At 37.5% G+C, this 17,950-nt stretch overlaps 1 protein-coding gene across 1 annotated transcript in view; it reads left to right on the top strand.

Annotated features, from left to right (window-relative positions):
- Nucleotides 1-17,950, top strand: part of LOC148477414 (uncharacterized) — a 35,188-nt gene continuing 17,238 nt past the window's right edge. Inside the window, exons 1-2 of the mRNA XM_088456778.1 lie at nucleotides 1-118; nucleotides 3,847-4,025. Of these exons, the coding sequence (XP_088312904.1) occupies nucleotides 3,976-4,025 (50 nt within the window). The 5' untranslated portion in view covers nucleotides 1-118; nucleotides 3,847-3,975. The remainder of the gene's footprint in view (nucleotides 119-3,846; nucleotides 4,026-17,950) is intronic.

Genomic DNA, 17,950 nt, shown 5'->3' with positions numbered 1-17,950 from the left:
GTCATACCCACATCACTTCCGGGTACTCGTGGTGCGCACACGAGTCCCGGAATCAGGCACCTTCACTGCAGGAACCAGCTGTTGAGACCAGCTTATCGCAGCATACATATCTAAACAGGTACACTCTCCTTTCAATGCTCTCTCATCTGGACGCGCACCGCCCTTACCTCCCTGCAATGTTTTTATAACAACAGGGTGGTGGACGTTAGCAAATCCTGACAGCAGAAGCGTCTCTATACTTTACTTCTGTCTGCCTACCAGCTGCTCTCTTACTTTCCGTTCCCTGGACTAGCATCCACACGGGATAGCAGTAGAAGCAGGTGGGCTCTAGGTGCCAGACAATTCTTCCATCAGAGTACTCACTAGTACTCAATACTATACTTAGATATTTTACATTCACTGAAAGGATATGTGCAAAATTTGTTGTTTCTTTCTATTAAGATATCTTCAAAAATAATTGGAAAGATATGTAAGATATCTTAAAAAATAATTGGAAAGATATGTGTATAATATGTGTTTATTTCAAGTTACAGCAATCATTAACATTGTCTAAACCAGAAAACCTGGTACTGCTATAATTGCAGATCTTTTGTACTATTGTGATACAGCATGTTATTATAGGCAGGTGTTTAGAGAGATTAACATTTACAAAAATACGGTGACCATTTGCATAAACACAAAAATTTGGAAAACATGGCACTGTTACAAATGCAAATGTGACATTGTGCTATTATTGTGTGGCATCTGAGTTTAGATAGAGTCTGCTACCATAGACAGATACTTTGGAGACTATTCATGTTTAACAACAGCTTGCATAGAATCTGCACTTAAAGACACAGTGACCATTTATAAAAACAAAAAATTGGAAAACCTGGTACTGTTATAAACCAGCTAAGTGTGAGTTCAAGTCATTATATGTTTTGATATTTCCTTGCATCTCGCTCTTGATATCCGTGGAATCACAAGTGGTATCATCAAAAGATATATATCATTTGCTCATGCAGAATAAATCCAATGCTACCAGAAGTTTAAATCACTATCTGCCAGAAAAAAAATTATGGTGGAGACCACTGCAATTATTATATAAATGCATGTAGGCAGATTTACATCATCATTATTCTAAACCTGCATGTTGCATATATATATGGTGGTATTTGTCTAATATTGAAGTTGTCATGTTCTATGTACTGCGTGTCTATGGGCAGAGCAACATCTGACACAATAATACTACCAGACTGAGGTTATTCAATTTGTTAATCATATGTGCCGTTATCAATATTGTGTTAGCATCTGCATTTTGAGCAGAGGTGTTATTTAAATAATATTTTTGCCCAACCATTAAGGACTAAGTTCTTGGGATATCTTCCCACTATCACTATAGATAGTTATTTTACTGTCTATTTATGAAAGACAATATATAGAAGTCCTTTTTCTTTATGCTCTTTTTTCGTGTTTTTGTCTTATGTGTATTTTTTATGTGTTTATGTTAATAATTTTTTAATGTATATCTAATAAATAATCATTTTAAATTGCAATTATATAAGAGTGCCCCCAAAAAGAGTTTTTTTATTTTTGTTTTGCTCACTTGACAAAACCCACCCTTAAAATCTACTAATATAAGCCCTGAGGAGCACCACCAACACTTTATTATACAACCTGGCATTGTTCCATTAAAAATCATTAAGTTATGTTGGTAAACAAAATACTAAATAATCAGTATTAATCGTATGAAAAATAAGAAGTTTGGTGCAGGTATTTTCTTTGTTCTTTATAGTACCAAGATACACAAATGCCTGGACAATCCCCCTGGTCAACCGATTATATCTGCCAGGGGGTCGTTGTTCCAGGTGGTATCTGTATTTCTGGATGATATTTCACAGCCATGTATTAGGGAAAATCCCAAGTTTCTCCTCGACAATACAACATTTTTAAATAATATTTATACATTACCAGAAATACCACAGGGAAGTTTTTTGTGTAGTATTGATATTAACAGTCTATACACTGTGATCCCCAATGTAGAGAGCCTTATGGAAGTGAGAAAACTTATTGCTGAGAGAACAGTTTATGGTGGCCCTGATGTCAATTTGGCGATTGATCTTCTGGAGATGATTCTCCGTAGAAATTTCTTTATGTATAATGATAAGCTCTTTTTGTAATTGATTGGCATAGCGATGGGGTCAAATGTGGTTCCATCCTACGCCAATGCATATATGTTTCAAGCCGTGCTGGAGATTTTCTTTCAGAACGTCTGTGTATCTGGCATGATTTCTTTCTATGGCAGATACATAGACGACATATTCCTGATTTGGACAGGTACTGAGCTCCAGTTTGTGAAATTCATGGATCGACACAATCGGTCACAAAATCCGATTAAATTCACATTCAATATTAATAAGTTGAGTGTGAATTATTTGGATGTAAAATTGAGATTAGAGAGGGGCAAATTGGTCACAGAACTATATAGTAAGCCCACTGGCAGGAACACCCTTCTACACTTTGGAAGTTGCCACCCTAGATAACTTATATATGGCTTGCCATATTCACAGTTCCTGCGGGCTTGCAGGACCTGTAGTGATGAAGTTATGGCTATTAGAGAGACTGACCTGGTGAGAAATACATTTCTTACGAGAGGTTATCATGTAAATATCTTGGATCAAGCTAAGAAGAAAGCCTTAGCTACACCGAGGGCTGATCTACTTAAAACGGGCAAAACGAAGGAAAAGAAAAAGGGTAGGCTACCATGGATCAATCATTTTCATACCCAGAGCAATGACATCAGAAGTTCCACTAATAAATTATGGCCAATTGTGGGCACTAACCCGAATTTAAATCTGCATAATACTAATATCATGCCCTGTTATACCAGGGGACGTAATCTATGCAATTGGGTTGTTAAAACTGATATTAGTAGTATGAGCAGGATTAATACAGGGTGTTTCCTGCACCCTAAATTAGGATGCTTTAGATGTTTGAATTGCATGACCTAACGGTAGGCAATAGTTTTTGCCAGCCGTATAGCAGACGTAGATTTACCATACGTCACCACCTGACACGCACTACTAAGTTTACTGTTTATGTCATCACCTGTCCTTGTGGGCATATATATGTCGCGAAAACCGATAGAACACTGAGAGAGCGAATGGCCCTACACCGGTCGGCTATTCAGGCCGCCATTTCTTCTGGAGGTAGCAACCAACCGTGGCTCGCCACTTTGTTTCTAGTGGTCACAATGTTGCCTCTCTATGTTACATGATCATTGATCATAGACCTAAATCTCAACGTGGAGGCGATAGATCTTGCAGGTTATTGCAATGTGAATCCCGCTGGATCTTTAAATTAGATGCATTGGCACCACGTGGCCTCAATGAAAATCTGGGTTTTTATTGTTTTCTTTGAGAATATTCTGTCTGTGGAATCTCTTTATTACAGATTGCAGGTATTATATAGTAGCAGTATGACATGGTGGATAGTTTGTATGTTCTCTCCAAACAGTCAGTTTTTTGATAGTAGTTATAACCATTCTAGTGTATGATCTCAATTTAATATTTGTGGTCTTTTTAGTGTTGCTTATAAATTTGGGCAGCACCATGTGTAGCTATTAGAATCAGAGGTATGTCTCTCTGGTTGTTCAAGTTTATTATATGTAGTTATATTCATGGTTCCATAATACAGGGTGACATTTAGTGCGGTTTTCTGTGTTTATATTGTCCATATGATGTATTTCACTTGGTTTATAATAGGGAAATATGTTGTCTTGATCTTGCATATTTTGCTTTATGTGTTGTAAATGTGTAATTTTAATAATGTTAATTGATTTTGTATGTGTATTGTCTCATGTTCTAGTTTGTCTGTATTTCCGGATACTGTGCATTGCTAGGGTGATGAGGATGCAAGCTGTGGGCGTCTCCACTGTCCTAGGACTGACGTGGTGAGAGTGTTGGTGTGGGGGACAGGAGTGATGACATCATCAGCATGGGACCCGGCCCCAGATGCTGCGCGGTGCGGACTACACATGGGGAGATGTGAGTATAAAGGTCTTGTTATATGTATTTATAAATGTTTTTCCTTGATGAAGGGGCAGGAATAAAATGCTCCGAAACATTGGTGATATCAGTCACATTCGCCTGTATTGTCTTATTGGAATCCGAGTGCCGCCGATGTGGACTTTATATATATATATATATATATATATATAGTGATAACTTGGGGTAATTAGCTCGGTAGATTGGGGTCAGTGGTACAGTGATTATGTGCAGAATTAGAGGCCACACATGGCATTCCAGTAAAATAAACTAAAATGGAGCTTTACTTCAGCATGGTAATCAGGAAAGAGAAATAGAAAATAACAAACCACCTAGCCCTCTCTTAGGGCACTAGCTCACTTCTTGAACCCTCTCTATCAAGGTGCAGCTAGTCTGCCAATAAAGTCTCTGCCTGCTACTCTGCAGGTCTATTGCTGGCTCCAGCCTGGCTTGGCTGCCAGAGCTATACAAACACAGTCAGTCTTGGTGGCCTCCCCTGTATTCTCCAGGTAACAGCAGGCCCTGGCTTCCTCAGCCTGCAGCCCAGCTGCTTCAATGTTACACAGTCTGAGAGGTTTATGGTCCCCCCTTGCCTCCTGCAAGGTCCAGACACAGGCCTCCTGGCCCCCAATGGCTCGCTTAGCTTCACTGGGCTCTCTGGCTTCCACAGTCCCACATAGACTGTTTCCAACAGCAGCCTGACTGGTCTGCCTTCTCATCAGACCACACCTGAGCTCTCTCCACAAGGCACCCACAGATGTATCACAACTCAGTATCAATACCCTGTGTGGGAGGATCTCTCCAACCCCACACAGAATCTGCTGCTCACCAACGCCATCTCTGGTGACACTGCCACAAAATAAATAAATATATATATATATATATATATATATATATATATATATATATATATATATATATATATATAGAGTTTGTCGGTTTGGCACTCCAAATGTAAAAATGTAAGTCGCTGCGTGCCCTTGTCAAATAAGGTATGTATAGACACTAGAATCACACTATTGCGGTGAGACAGTACACGGCACTGCAGCTTGACGAAGAAAGACAATCCTTTACTTCAAAATTTCGGGGCTTCCCTGCCCTTTCGTCAAGGTTTTTGTCTTCCTGACGACGGGGCAGGGAAGCCCCGAAACTTTGAAGTAAAAAGGATTGTCTTTTTTCAACAAGCTGCAGTGCCGTGTACTGTCTCACAGCAATAGTGTGATTCTAGTGTCATATATATATACACGAACAAATGAAAATTTATATAAAAAAATATGGTTAGAAATGTCGTTACATACAGTATAGTATGTATTGTAATAGGGTTGGGGAACCGGCACCATCTCCTGGAGTAGATGACCATGTGCAACAGCTGAGAGATCACACAAATCCATTGGTTTGGAGCAACTGGCCTCAATCAGTTTTATTTTGCAGTAAACCAAAATAAGAAAAATAAACACCTTGCCGTTTGGCACTAACTAAACACAGAATGATCTTCGTACACTAACAAAACATACAAGAAGTTTTACCAGGCACAATTCACTTGGTTTCAACAGCAGGTTTCTCTCACAAAGACACTATAGACCAAAGGTTCCCAACCATGGTCCTTAAGGCACACTAAATGTCCAGGTTTTAAGAATGGACATATTTGAACACAGGTATCTTAATTTGTACCTAAGTTATTTTGATTTAACCATCTGTGCTCAAGCATGGATATCATTAAAACCTGAACTATTAGTGTGCCTTGATAACCGAGGCTGGGAAACACTGCTATAGACTCTTCTTTTCCCAGGCACTGTGTCTCCCCATAATCAGCTTGACAGCCTGTAAAACACACAACACAGCTGAAAGTTCTAATTCACCTTATGTTAGGCCAAAAGCCCAAAAACCCGAACTGGGCCTAATGGAACCCGAATCCAGTTTTGTCAAAAAGCCCACAAAGCTGTTAATAATAATACAAATGTTTTCCTGGGGTTTTTAAAATACATAGGCTAGGGAATATATATTTGCCTTCCATCCCTATGCCAGTGATCTTGTCACTTCACAGTATATATAGACTCAATGACATTTCATTTAAAACAAATACAACCCACTAAATATATTTATAAATAATTGAATAAAGCAATAAAAGACCCCAGAGGAACGAACTATCAACGTCCATACCGAGTCTCAATTGATAAAGCAACACAATTTTCTTCCAAACTATTTTCAATTTCTTCAGCCTAAGACTATAAACAGCCAAATATCTAATATCAAAATGCATATAACGTATTTAGAAGAAAAGGGTTCCTACAAACAAAACACAGAAACCCAATTCTTATAATAATTCTGAATGAGGGGTGTATGAGGAGAATTGACCAGAGATAAATAATCAATTGGTAGTGATCACAGGCAGGTACAGGTATAGATATGGTGGAAGGGAAAATGGAGGCAAGGTTTTTTTTGCTTGGTGCAACCGCAGCTTCTCCTCCTGCAGTAATACCTTCCCTGACAGGTTCTCCTCCTCAGCTACTCTATATCGTCAGTGACCCTTGTGTCTAACACAAGGATCAACCATTTTTCATCATCATTCCCTCATAAGAATGGCTTCACATAAACTCTCCAAAACTCGCTCACCCTGCCAAGCACCACACACATCCCCGCAGACTCTCTCACCCTGCCAAACAACACACCCATCCCCACAGACTCTCTCACCCTGTCACCCACCAGACCTGCCCCACAGACTCACTTATTTTGTCACCCATCACACCTGTCCTTGTAGGCTCTGTCACCAACCAGACCTGTCCTGTAGGCTTTTTCACCTTGTCACCAACCACAATTGTTCCAGCAGGCTTTCTCACCCTGTCACTCAACGCACCTAAGGCCCGATACAGACCTACTCGCTAGGAAGCATTTGCTTGTAGCTGGCAATGTCTTGCAATGTGCGAACCAGTGCGAGAGATCGGGAAGCGTTCGCTCGTTGCGCATAGACGGCCTAGCAGAGTGAGTGACAGGAGAAGCCGTTTGTGGGTGGTGACAGGGGTTGGCCATTAACAACGGGGGAGTGGAGGTGCGAAAAAATTCCTGAGCATCCTAACGCCATTTCAGAGGTGTGCATAATTAACAGGCAGCATAATAATACACGTCACCTGGTTGAATTTCACACTGAAGTGCTCGCAGTGCTTGTGGAAGGGTATAATCAACCTTAAGCGCTGCAAATGCATCCGATGGTACCCAATGTACCGATGGTTGCATAAATTTCCTGGAGATGACGTGCGCAAGTGGGCAACTTAAGACAGGCTGGTGGGCATCTGCATACACAAAGAGATCGCACGCCAAGGCATAGTGGGTGTGCTTATGCCTTGCCGTGCTATCGCATGCCTTGTCATCACTTGGCCGAATTTGCATACGCTGGGAATGAGCTTATGCATCTAGCAAGTGGGTCTGAATCAGGCCCCTAGCCCCATAGACTCTCTCAAACTGTCACCCACCATATCTAACACCGCAGACATGAGGCTGTTTCTTTGACTTGGGAAGGGGCAACATTTTTTTTTCTTTGGTGCCCATGTGTTTGTTTTATTTAACTGTCTATGTGTTTTTTTTCCTCTCGAGGTCAATGTGTTTTATTTTTTCCTGTGGGGGCCAATGTGTTTGTTTGTTTTTCCTGTGGGGGTCACTGTCTGTATTTTATTACAGTGGGGGAAATTGTGTGTGTTTTGTATTAAGAAAAAGTTGGATGGGAGGTGGGGAGGGTGGCGCTGTTAATTTTTTTTAAGCCTTGGAGAGAGATATAGTAGAGAAGTTGCGTAAAGCAACCAATCAGTTTGATCTGCCATTCGTCTAGCACAGTCTGTGAAATGACTGTAAAAAGCTGATTTCTTGCTTTGGGCAACTACTGTACTCCACCTTATCTCTCTCCAAAGCTTGATACATCTGGCCCACAGATAGATATTGAGGTGTATATTTGCTAAAGATTGATTTTCATGTCAGTTTTAATCACCTCAAAATTGACTGTGTAATGCACTGCCAAAATCTCTCATTTTTTAACAGTTGATTTCAAAATCTATTCCAGTCTACAGTATGTCAGAAATTTATATGTCAGTAAATTTTGGCAGGCGTATATGCATTTGTTTTTGAATGCAAATAGAACCTAAAATTCTGTGTTAAATTCATCTAAAAAAGAAGCATGCACAGATCATAGAGATCTGTGCATGCTTCTTAGGGTTAAAAAGTGAAAAATGAAACAAATAAGCTTTCAAGTATGCATTGCATTATTCTATATATCATTCATTCACCTTACTTGAAAAGAAACACAGTAACATTTTTCTGCCTTGAATCAACTTATGGTCACATGGCTGTCCCAATTATACTTCTCATAATTATGGGTGCCCCTTTATTACGATGACTCTGCAAGTTAAATATTTTTCAGCAATTTATATGTAGCACATTTATCAGCATTTTACCAATATGTGTATACTGCTTGGGAGTCTTTCTTGGCATACCTGGGTTGTGATCAATAAGTAAACACTTCTGCAGTGCAATGTAGTTTTATCACTCGCAGCACTGTTTTAAGGTACAGTCGTTTAGCACATGATATGCATTGTATTGTAGGAATATTATGAGCTGACTGCTGAGACTTTCTGGAAACCCAGATCACTTTTTACACCTGTTCCTGAAGTGATGTTAACTTGGATTTTTATTGGGAAGATGCTGTATATGCAGATAGCTACACATAGCAGTTGTATACGTCCACAGATTCCCATGCTGTCCACAGTACTCCTCTGCCCCGTCTGCCCAGGATTGGTTTAATCACACTGAACAGTAGATGGATATGGAATACATTGCCCTTTTTGCTTTAGGGTGAGATATATCAAACCTTGGAGAGAGAGAATGTGCCCAAAGCAACCAATCTCTTTCTAACATTTATCTAGCACTGTCTATGAAATAACATTTAGAACAAATCTGATTGATTGCTTTGGGCAACTTCTCTACTTTATCTCTCCCCAGGACTTGATACATCACCCTTGCAGAAAGATATTCAGAATTTATACAGTATCTGCGTGGTTTTACTGACTAGATTTTAAACATTCCCAGGAGTACCATATGCTAATGACCAATACATGAACTCCACCATTCCCCTCTTCTCCCCTTCCTTCCCCTCTCCCTGTCAGTTTACACCACTTAGGGTTTGGCGTTGTTCGCAAACCCGATGGTTTACATACAAGGCCAATGTTTGGAGATCTGTGCGTAAGCGGCATCTGTACTGCACAGCTCTGCTTCTGTGAGATCATTTTGTACTGCCCAGGATGTCACACCTTGATTGACAGGTTGCAGCCATTTGGGGGTGGAGTGGGGGCAGCAACACACAGGGTCACAGAAAATTTTACTTATTAGAATTATGGGTGCCCCTTTATTAGAATGCTTTTGCAAATTAAATATTTGTCAGCCATTTATATATAGCACATTTATCAGCAAGTTATCAATATGTTTATACTGCTTGGGAGTCTTTTTCCTGGTACACCTGGTGGTTTTATCAATAATTAAACACTTCTGAAATGCAATGTAGTTTTATCACTTGCAGCACTATTTTAAGGTACAGTACTGTAGCACAGTGCTTCCCAAACTCATTCCACAGGGAGCATTAACAGTGCATGGTTTCCTTTTTTCCTAGTTGGTGCACAGGTGTAGTCATTACTTGCTGGCACATTTTAAAAGATCCACAGGTGGACCTAATTATTTCACTTGCGATTCTGTGAGGAGACCTGGAAAACTTGCACTGTTAAGGCCCCCATACATCAGAGATGGATTGCAGCAATCGTGCAATTTGCAATCGATTGTGTATAAAAATCTGCAATGTATGGGCTTCACAGATCGCAGATTGCAACCAAAAAGTGATTGGAATTGTTTAATCAGATTGTCCAACATGTTGGATTTCACAGATGGATTGGGGCTGTAGATTGCTAGTGTATGGCCATGATCAGCAGATTTGCAGACCGTTACCATGAAAATGATGGGCCTTTCAAGATTGCCAGATCTGTGTTTGCTGCAATCGATTGGGAAATCCTAAGATCAGGCAGTAAATCTTCAAATTGTTTCATTGTGGTTTTCAGATTGCTGATGTATGGGGGCCTTTAGTACTCCTTGAGGAATGAGTTTGGGAAACACTGGTTTAGCACATCATATATATTGTATTCTAGGAATATTATGAGCTTTGTTGTGGGACTTCTCTTGTAACCAAGTCAAGGTATTACACCAGTTCCTGACTTGTATTTTTAATGGGAAGATGCTGTATATGCACATTGCTACAAATGGCACTTGTAAGACCTCAATAACAACTAAGGCAGTGACTTATTAAAGCTACCACATCCTATTGTTTTTAAGCCTGTAATTTTAAAGGTCAGTGCTTTTAATAACAAAACATGAGGTGTTTTGCTAATTAAATTAATACATTTTTAAATGTTGTGCTTACACATCACAGAAAGAGTCAGCTTTTACATGCCACTAAATACTATAAACTAGTAAATAATACCCCTTTTACACCGGAGCTAAAACCCGGGTTATTGCAGGGTTAACCTGGCCAGCTTCTTGGTGTAAAAGGAGTGAGGGTTGGATCGCCGGGTCGAGTGACCCGGCAATCCAACCCAGGTAAATGGCAGGGTTTAACACGGGCGTGTTACGGCGCACTCCAGGTCTTGATGATCTGGAGTGAGCCGCATGCTGGCCGATTGGTCCGGCTTCAGTGGAGCTTGGAGATGACGTCATCTCCAAGCATCCACTTTCACACAAGAAAAGCCGGGTCTATGCAGACCTGACTGCGGTGTGAGCGGCGCCAACTATGGAATATCCCGAGTTGGCACCGGCTAAACTCCGGGTCTGATCCGGATAGGAACCCTGTTCCAACTCCGGGTCAGACCCGGAATTTTGGTGGAAAATGGGCATTATAGGTCTTCACCTAAGTAACAGCCACTATTGCCTTAAAGCTGAACATACTTACAGGTATTCAGATACCCCAAAACTTGGGGGTATTTTTTACTAAAGGTTGATTTTGATTGAATTAAAATCGATCAAAATTGATGTTGTGTTTCTGAGGCTAAATCAGACATTTACTAATACTTAAATATTATCTGCTAATAAATGTGTGATTTAGCCCCAGAAATACAACCTCGATGTTGACCAGTTCTGACTGATTGTTTTTAAATCAAACAAAATCAATTAAAATCACCCTTTAGTAAAGATATCCCTTATACTCAGGTAGTAGAGGCTTGTCACTAAATAGGTATTATTATAGTTTGTAAGGAGATAGGACACTAGACCAAGTCTTTTTGATATCAGATGAGCCATTCATATATAATCAAAGTCAATGAATATGATAAAAACACTTAACCTCATCAAACATGTGTACAAATATAATGGCAAGTGGACATACAATGGTCAGATGTAACAAAAATATCACCAAATAAATCTTCAGGTGCTAATGGGTAACACTCCTTGAGAGATTGAAAGTTCTCCTCTTCTTCTTTTAATTAAAGTGACGTGTTCCCCAAGAAAAAAACATACAAAACCACATAGGGTAATATAGTCAACACATTTTGTCCATTTAGAACGTATACAGTTGCAAATCCCTACCAGAAAGAATGGTCTACACATGGGGTAGACACAAAGCGCCTTTGGGATTGTTACACCTTCCCAGGTTTCAAACTGTAATATGCCTGTATTTTCTGTCTCCTGTTGAAGTTCCATATATAAATGGAAAAGAAACTCCACATGGTGTAATACAGTTTTATTCATACAATATAGGTACACTTAAAAAAACAGGAATTAATTGAACCCTCACCAGATGTAGTGGTCCACTTTTACACAAAGTAGATAAATAGGTATTAACAGCAGTCCATCAGCCGTCCATGGATACCACTTCCAACGTCCTTGGTTAGGAGCCAAACTTTTCCTTGTTCTAATCCTCTTTTGCCAATGTGTTTCGATATGGTTTTTATCTTTCTCAAGGCATGTTGAGGATGCTAACATCATGGGTTTATAATCCCTCCCACTTTTTGCCTATTTCCAGACATGGATTTCCTATCCATTTAAAATTCCCTATAGAGCCATTCTGCCTTCCCTCTCTGTGTTTTCTTCACATCCATATGGGCAAACGAATTCACCGCTATCTTTCAAATTTCCGACATCGGAAGTGACGTGCCTCTGCGTCCCGATTCCTGCAGTCCCCGTGTGGGCATTCATCCATTCGGGTTTGCACATGGCATGGTCACCTCGTGCCTCCGGATCTTTTTCCCCGAGTGGGGTACTGCCACATCGATGTACTTCCGGGACTATCACTTGAGTACTTCCGGTTTTACCGGATGGATAAGGTTCTTATTGTGCAGTTCTCCTATTCATATGGAGTGTCCCCAATTAAAATGGTCGCCATTTTGGGATAGTCCAAATACATAGTGGTTCCCATTGGTGCAGAAATATAAAGAATAAAAACTAGAAATACATTATTAGATTCCAAATAGAACAATAAAACAATATTTAGACTAATAAAAGAATGCTAAAAAGATATAGGAACTAACAAAAAATATAAAAACCACTTAATCTCAAAATCTTTATTGAGACCAGTGGGAATCAAAGTTTTGGAGTTAAAGATAAAATTTATTTCATTCTTGTCTAAAATATCATTAATGTTATTGGCTCTAGGTCCCTGAATGATGTTTTTAAGACCATAAAAATGTAATATATGTTTTATATCACTTTGGTGAACCTCTTTAAATTGCATAGATAGTGCATAGGACTCAAGTCCCTTATTTATGTTACGTAAATGTTCACTAATTTTAATTTTTAATGGTCTGCTTCTTCCTATGTAAAATTTGTTACAGCAACATTTGATACCATAGATCACGTTATTCGTATGGCAAGTGATAAAATCTTTAATACCATGTTTTTTATTATTGATGCAGATTTCCACTTTTTTTGTTACCAAAGGTATTAGGAATGCTTTTACACCCTATTCAATCCCCGCATCTATAAAAACCTTAAGAAATCACTAAAGAAGGTCTATGTGGGGGTGGACATAAAGAGTAAGCTAGTAAGAAGTTTAAGTTAGGAGCCTTACAGAAAATACCCACCGGTATATCCAGTAGGTCCATTCCTATAATTTGTTTTTTTTTAGTATCTTCCAATGTTTTTTAATAATTTTTTTGACCTGTTGATGCTGTGACTAATAATTTCTAACAAAAGACCATGTAAAAAGTGGACATGTAGCTGATTAATTGGTAGTAATTAGCAAGGAAATTAATTAATTTTATTCTGAAACATGTCATCTAAGTGATCTCAGTGACTCTAAGAAGTTAAACTAGCGCAGAGGTCATCTGTTGGTATTTGCTTGAAAATCTGTCATCGTTTCTTCCTATCTTATGTTCTTGAGAAGTTTATCTCTATTGAGTTCCATGACTGTCTCTAAAGATATGTGGACTTCTTCCCATTTATATCCACAGGCCACAAAAGTCTCCTCCATTTCTTTTGCCTGGGAGACAAAGGTGGTCTGGTCTGAGCAATTTCTTTCAATCTTATAAATTGGCCCTTTGGGATTGTATCCAGCCAGTTGTTGTGATGGCAGCTTTTTCGGTTGATATATGTACATGAATCTGACATTTTCACGAAATGTTTTGTTTTGATTTGACAGTCTTCTATGTAAAAGGTCAAGTCTAAAAAGTTCACACTTTCCTTACTGACATCAAAAGTTAAAACTATATTGTTATTATTTGTATTTAAATAAGTAAAAAAAAATTCTAAAATACCTCTGTCATCTTTCCATATAAATAAAATATCATCAATGTTGTTCCATATTGTCATTTCCTCCCAACATCCCTTAAAAAAAATTGCATAACTTGGGGCGAACCTAGTGCCCATTGCAGTTCACCTTTTCTGTATAAAAAACTTATTTTTAAAAATAAAATCATTATTAAATAAGATAAAACCATTACCTTCAATTAAAAACTTTTGTAAACTGGATTCAATATTTGATTGTGTCAAATATATTTTTGTTGCTTCAATGCCTTGTTGATGATTAATAATAGTGTATAAAACACTGACATAAGCTGTAACTAAATGGTATTCTTCTTGCCATTCAATTGCATTTAAAAAATGTAGCACGTCTCCAGTATCTTTTAAATGTTAAGGATTAGTTAAAACCAGGGGTTGTAAAAATGTGTATATAAAATGTGATAGTTGGCAGAAGGGGAATTTATATCTGAAATGATTGGTCTCCCAGGGGGTTGTATTGGGTTTGACGGTTGGTACCACAGGATTACCGTTAAATAGAAATGTGCTTTTGCTATCTGTGATAGTCCCTCTATTATTGAATTTCTCTATGATATTTTTAAGTTGTAGGGAGATTTTCTTGGTAGGGTCTCCTCTAAGTATGCTATATGTTTCTTTATCACTGTGTTGTTTATAGATTTCCCCTTCGTAGTCTTCTCGATTCATCAATACTATACCCCCCCTTTAAGGAAGTAATTGCTTTCTGTTCCTTCAATAATTAATTGTTTTCAATTTTTCTTATTTCCAATTTTTACAGATCATCCTTCACTATTGAGCCAAAGGTTTCCAAAAAAGTACCTTTCAAATAGGCCAGGTAAAAAGTTGATTTTCTCCTAAAAATCTTAGAGTTGTAGGGTTCTTCCTCTATTTCATTATCTTTTGAATTTATCTTGATCAAATATTTTAAGGTCAATTTTCTTAAAAATTTCTGAATGTCAACAAACATTTCGAATTGGTCGATTTTTGTAGCCAGGGGAAACTTCAGCCCCTTTTCAAGTAGATATCTTTCTTCTTTTAAAAGTATATAGATGCTAAGGTTAAAAAATTTTTTTTTTTCTATTCCTGGTTTGCTAGTGATTACTCTTTCTTTATTTGCTTTATTCTTTTTAGTTTTATTCTTTTTATTTCTTTTTTCTTAAAACCTCCTCTCTTTCCCCTCTTCTCAATTTTATCTCCAATTTTGGGGTTTCTTCCTCCCATCTAAAAAAGGGAAGGAGTAGTTCTCCTGTTCAAAAATAGCTTATCTATTTTGACTAGTTCTTTGGGATTGTGGGGATATGATTTGTCTCCTATTCATATTGGAATTTTCATATGACTTTTTAGATTTCATAGTATGCCATTTGGGGGTTCTTTGTTGCCATTTATTACTATAGTCGTATTTCTGTGTCTTAACATACAGTATCTGTCTCCATATATATGCATTCTCTTTCTTTAAAGTTCTTCTCCATAGAATTATGGTACCTCCGATAATTTTTGTATCTTTTTGGGGTTTTTGAAAAATGGACCTATTTTTTCTTTTAAAAATATTTTTATGAGTAGTGTTATCTAAATTCGGTGAAGTATTTTTATTCCATTTTAAAATTCCATCTTCTCTCTTATCTCTTGGGAATTTCTTAGACTTTCTACTAATTTAAATTTACTCTATAATTTTTTCTTGTACTTTGAATTCTGTAAGATCGGAGAAGGTAGTAATCATATTTTTATATTCATGTAATTCCCTATCTAATGTATCAAGTTCCTTCCTTCTCTCATCTGTTATGAGATTCATTAATTCAATTGAGCAATTTTACAAAATTGCTTCCCATTTCAATCGAAATATTTCTGTGGCAGTTGAAAAAGTAAATTTTTTATCAATTTTCAAACCCTTGGGAACCATACGGAGAGAAGTATATTTTTCTAACATCATGACTTCCAACCATATTTAACTTTCTCTGATTAATGCATCTTCAAGTTGCATAACACCTCCTAAGTCGTCATCTCTTATGTCTCCCAAATTTTCTTCAAATACAATATAATTTTTAAAAAAATCTATTACCTCTCAAATTAAACATATTGCAACAATTATCTCATCTTCTGGTGAAGAATAAACAATAGATATTAGAATTTAGACAGAGACAAATGCACACAAATACAGCTGCCTAAAGATCCCTTTGGTTGGGAAATGTCACCTGTCAAAGAACACATGTAACAAAATATGACCAAATAGATCTTCAGCTGCTAATGGATAACACTCCTTGAAATATTGAAAGTTCTCCACACTGGGGATCTTCCTCTTTTTATTGAAGCAAGGTGTTACCCCAGAAAAAAAACATAAAACCACATGGGGTAATATAGTTGACACATTTTGTCCACTTAGAATGAAAACAATTCCAAATCCCTACCAGAGAGTATGGTCTACATGTGGGGTAGACACAAAGCACTTTTGGGTTTGTTTCATCCTCCCAGGTTTCAAATTGTCATATGCCTGTATTTTCTGTCTCCAGTTGAAGTTCCATATATAAATGGAAAAGAAACTCCATATGGTGTAATACAGTTTTACTAATACACAAAAATTATGGGAGGTACCATAATTCTATGGAGAAGAACTTTAAAGAAAGAGAATCCATATATGGAGACAGAAATGTTAAGACACAGAGACATGACTATAGTAATAAATGGCAACAAAAAACCCCCACATGGCATAGTGTGAAATATATAAAGTCATATGGACATTCCGATATGAATAGGAGACAAAATCGTATCCCTACAATCCCAACGAGCTAGTGAAAATAGATACACTATTTTTGTACAGGAGAACTACTCCTCCCTTTTTTAGATGGGAGGAGGAAAATCCAAAATTGGAGATAAAATTGAGAAAGAGGGGAAAGAGAGGAGGTGTCAGGAATAAAAGAAAGAAAAAGAGTAGAACTAAAAAGAATAAATCAAATAAAGAAACTAGCCAACCAGGAATAGAAAAAAATTTAAATTTTTAACCTTAGCACCCATATACTTTTAGAAGAAGAAAGATCTTGAAAAGGGGCTGAAGTTTCTCCCGGCTACAAAATCGACCAATTTCGAAATGTTTGCTGACATTCAGAAATTTTTAAGAAAATTGACCTTAAAACATTTTTTAAGATGAATACAAAAGATAATGAAACAGAGGAGAAACCCTGCAGCCCTAAGATTTTTAGGAGAAAATCAACTTATTTTTCGGCCTATTTGAAAGGAACTTTTTTGGAAACCTTTGGCTCATTACTGAAGGATGATCTGGAAAAATTGGAAATAGGAAAAATGTAAAACAATTTAAAATTGAAGGAACGGAAAGCAATTAAGTCCTTAAATTTCAACAAAAGTTTGGTGATCAAGCCAACTGATAAAGGGGGGGTATAGTATTGATGATTTGAGAAGACTATGAAGGGGAAATCTATAAACAACACAGTGATAAAGAAACATATAGAAAACTTAGAGGGGACCCTACCAAGAAAATCTCCCTACAACTTAAAAATATCATACATAAATTCAATAAGAGAGGGACTATCACAGATAGCGAAAGCAAATGTCTCTTTAAAGATAATCCTGTGGTACTAACCATCTATGTCTTGCCGAATATTCATATAAACCCAATACAACCCCCTGGGAGACCGATCATTTCAGGAATAAATTCCCCTTCTGCCCATTTATCACATTTTATAGACACATTTTTACAACCCCTGGTTTTAACTAATCCTTCATATTTAAAAGATACCAGAGACGTGCTAGATTTTTTAAATGCAATTGAATGGCAAGAAGAATACCCTTTTATTACGGCTGATGTCAGTGCTTTATACACTATTATTAATCAACAAGGCATTGAATCCACAAAAATAGCTTTGACACAATCTAATATTGAATCCTGTTTACAAGAATTATTAGTTGAAGGAATTGGTTTTATCTTATTTAATAATGATTTTATTTTTAAAAATGACTTTTTTATACAGAAAAAGAGAACTGCAAAGGGCACTAGGTTCACACCAAGTTATGTAAATATTTTTATGGGATATTGGGAGAAAATGACAATATGGAACAACAACCCATATGGGGCGAACCTAGTGTCCTGGAAAAGATACATTGATGATATTTTGTTTATATGGAAAGGTGACCAAGATATTTTAGAATCA

This window comes from Taudactylus pleione, unplaced genomic scaffold, assembly GCF_031769625.1.
Source record: "Taudactylus pleione unplaced genomic scaffold, aTauple2 ptg000717l, whole genome shotgun sequence".
In the NCBI taxonomy this organism is placed as follows: domain Eukaryota; kingdom Metazoa; phylum Chordata; class Amphibia; order Anura; family Myobatrachidae; genus Taudactylus; species Taudactylus pleione.
The sequence above is the reverse complement of the archived record's forward strand: the minus strand, read 5'-3'. Positions and strand labels throughout refer to the sequence as shown.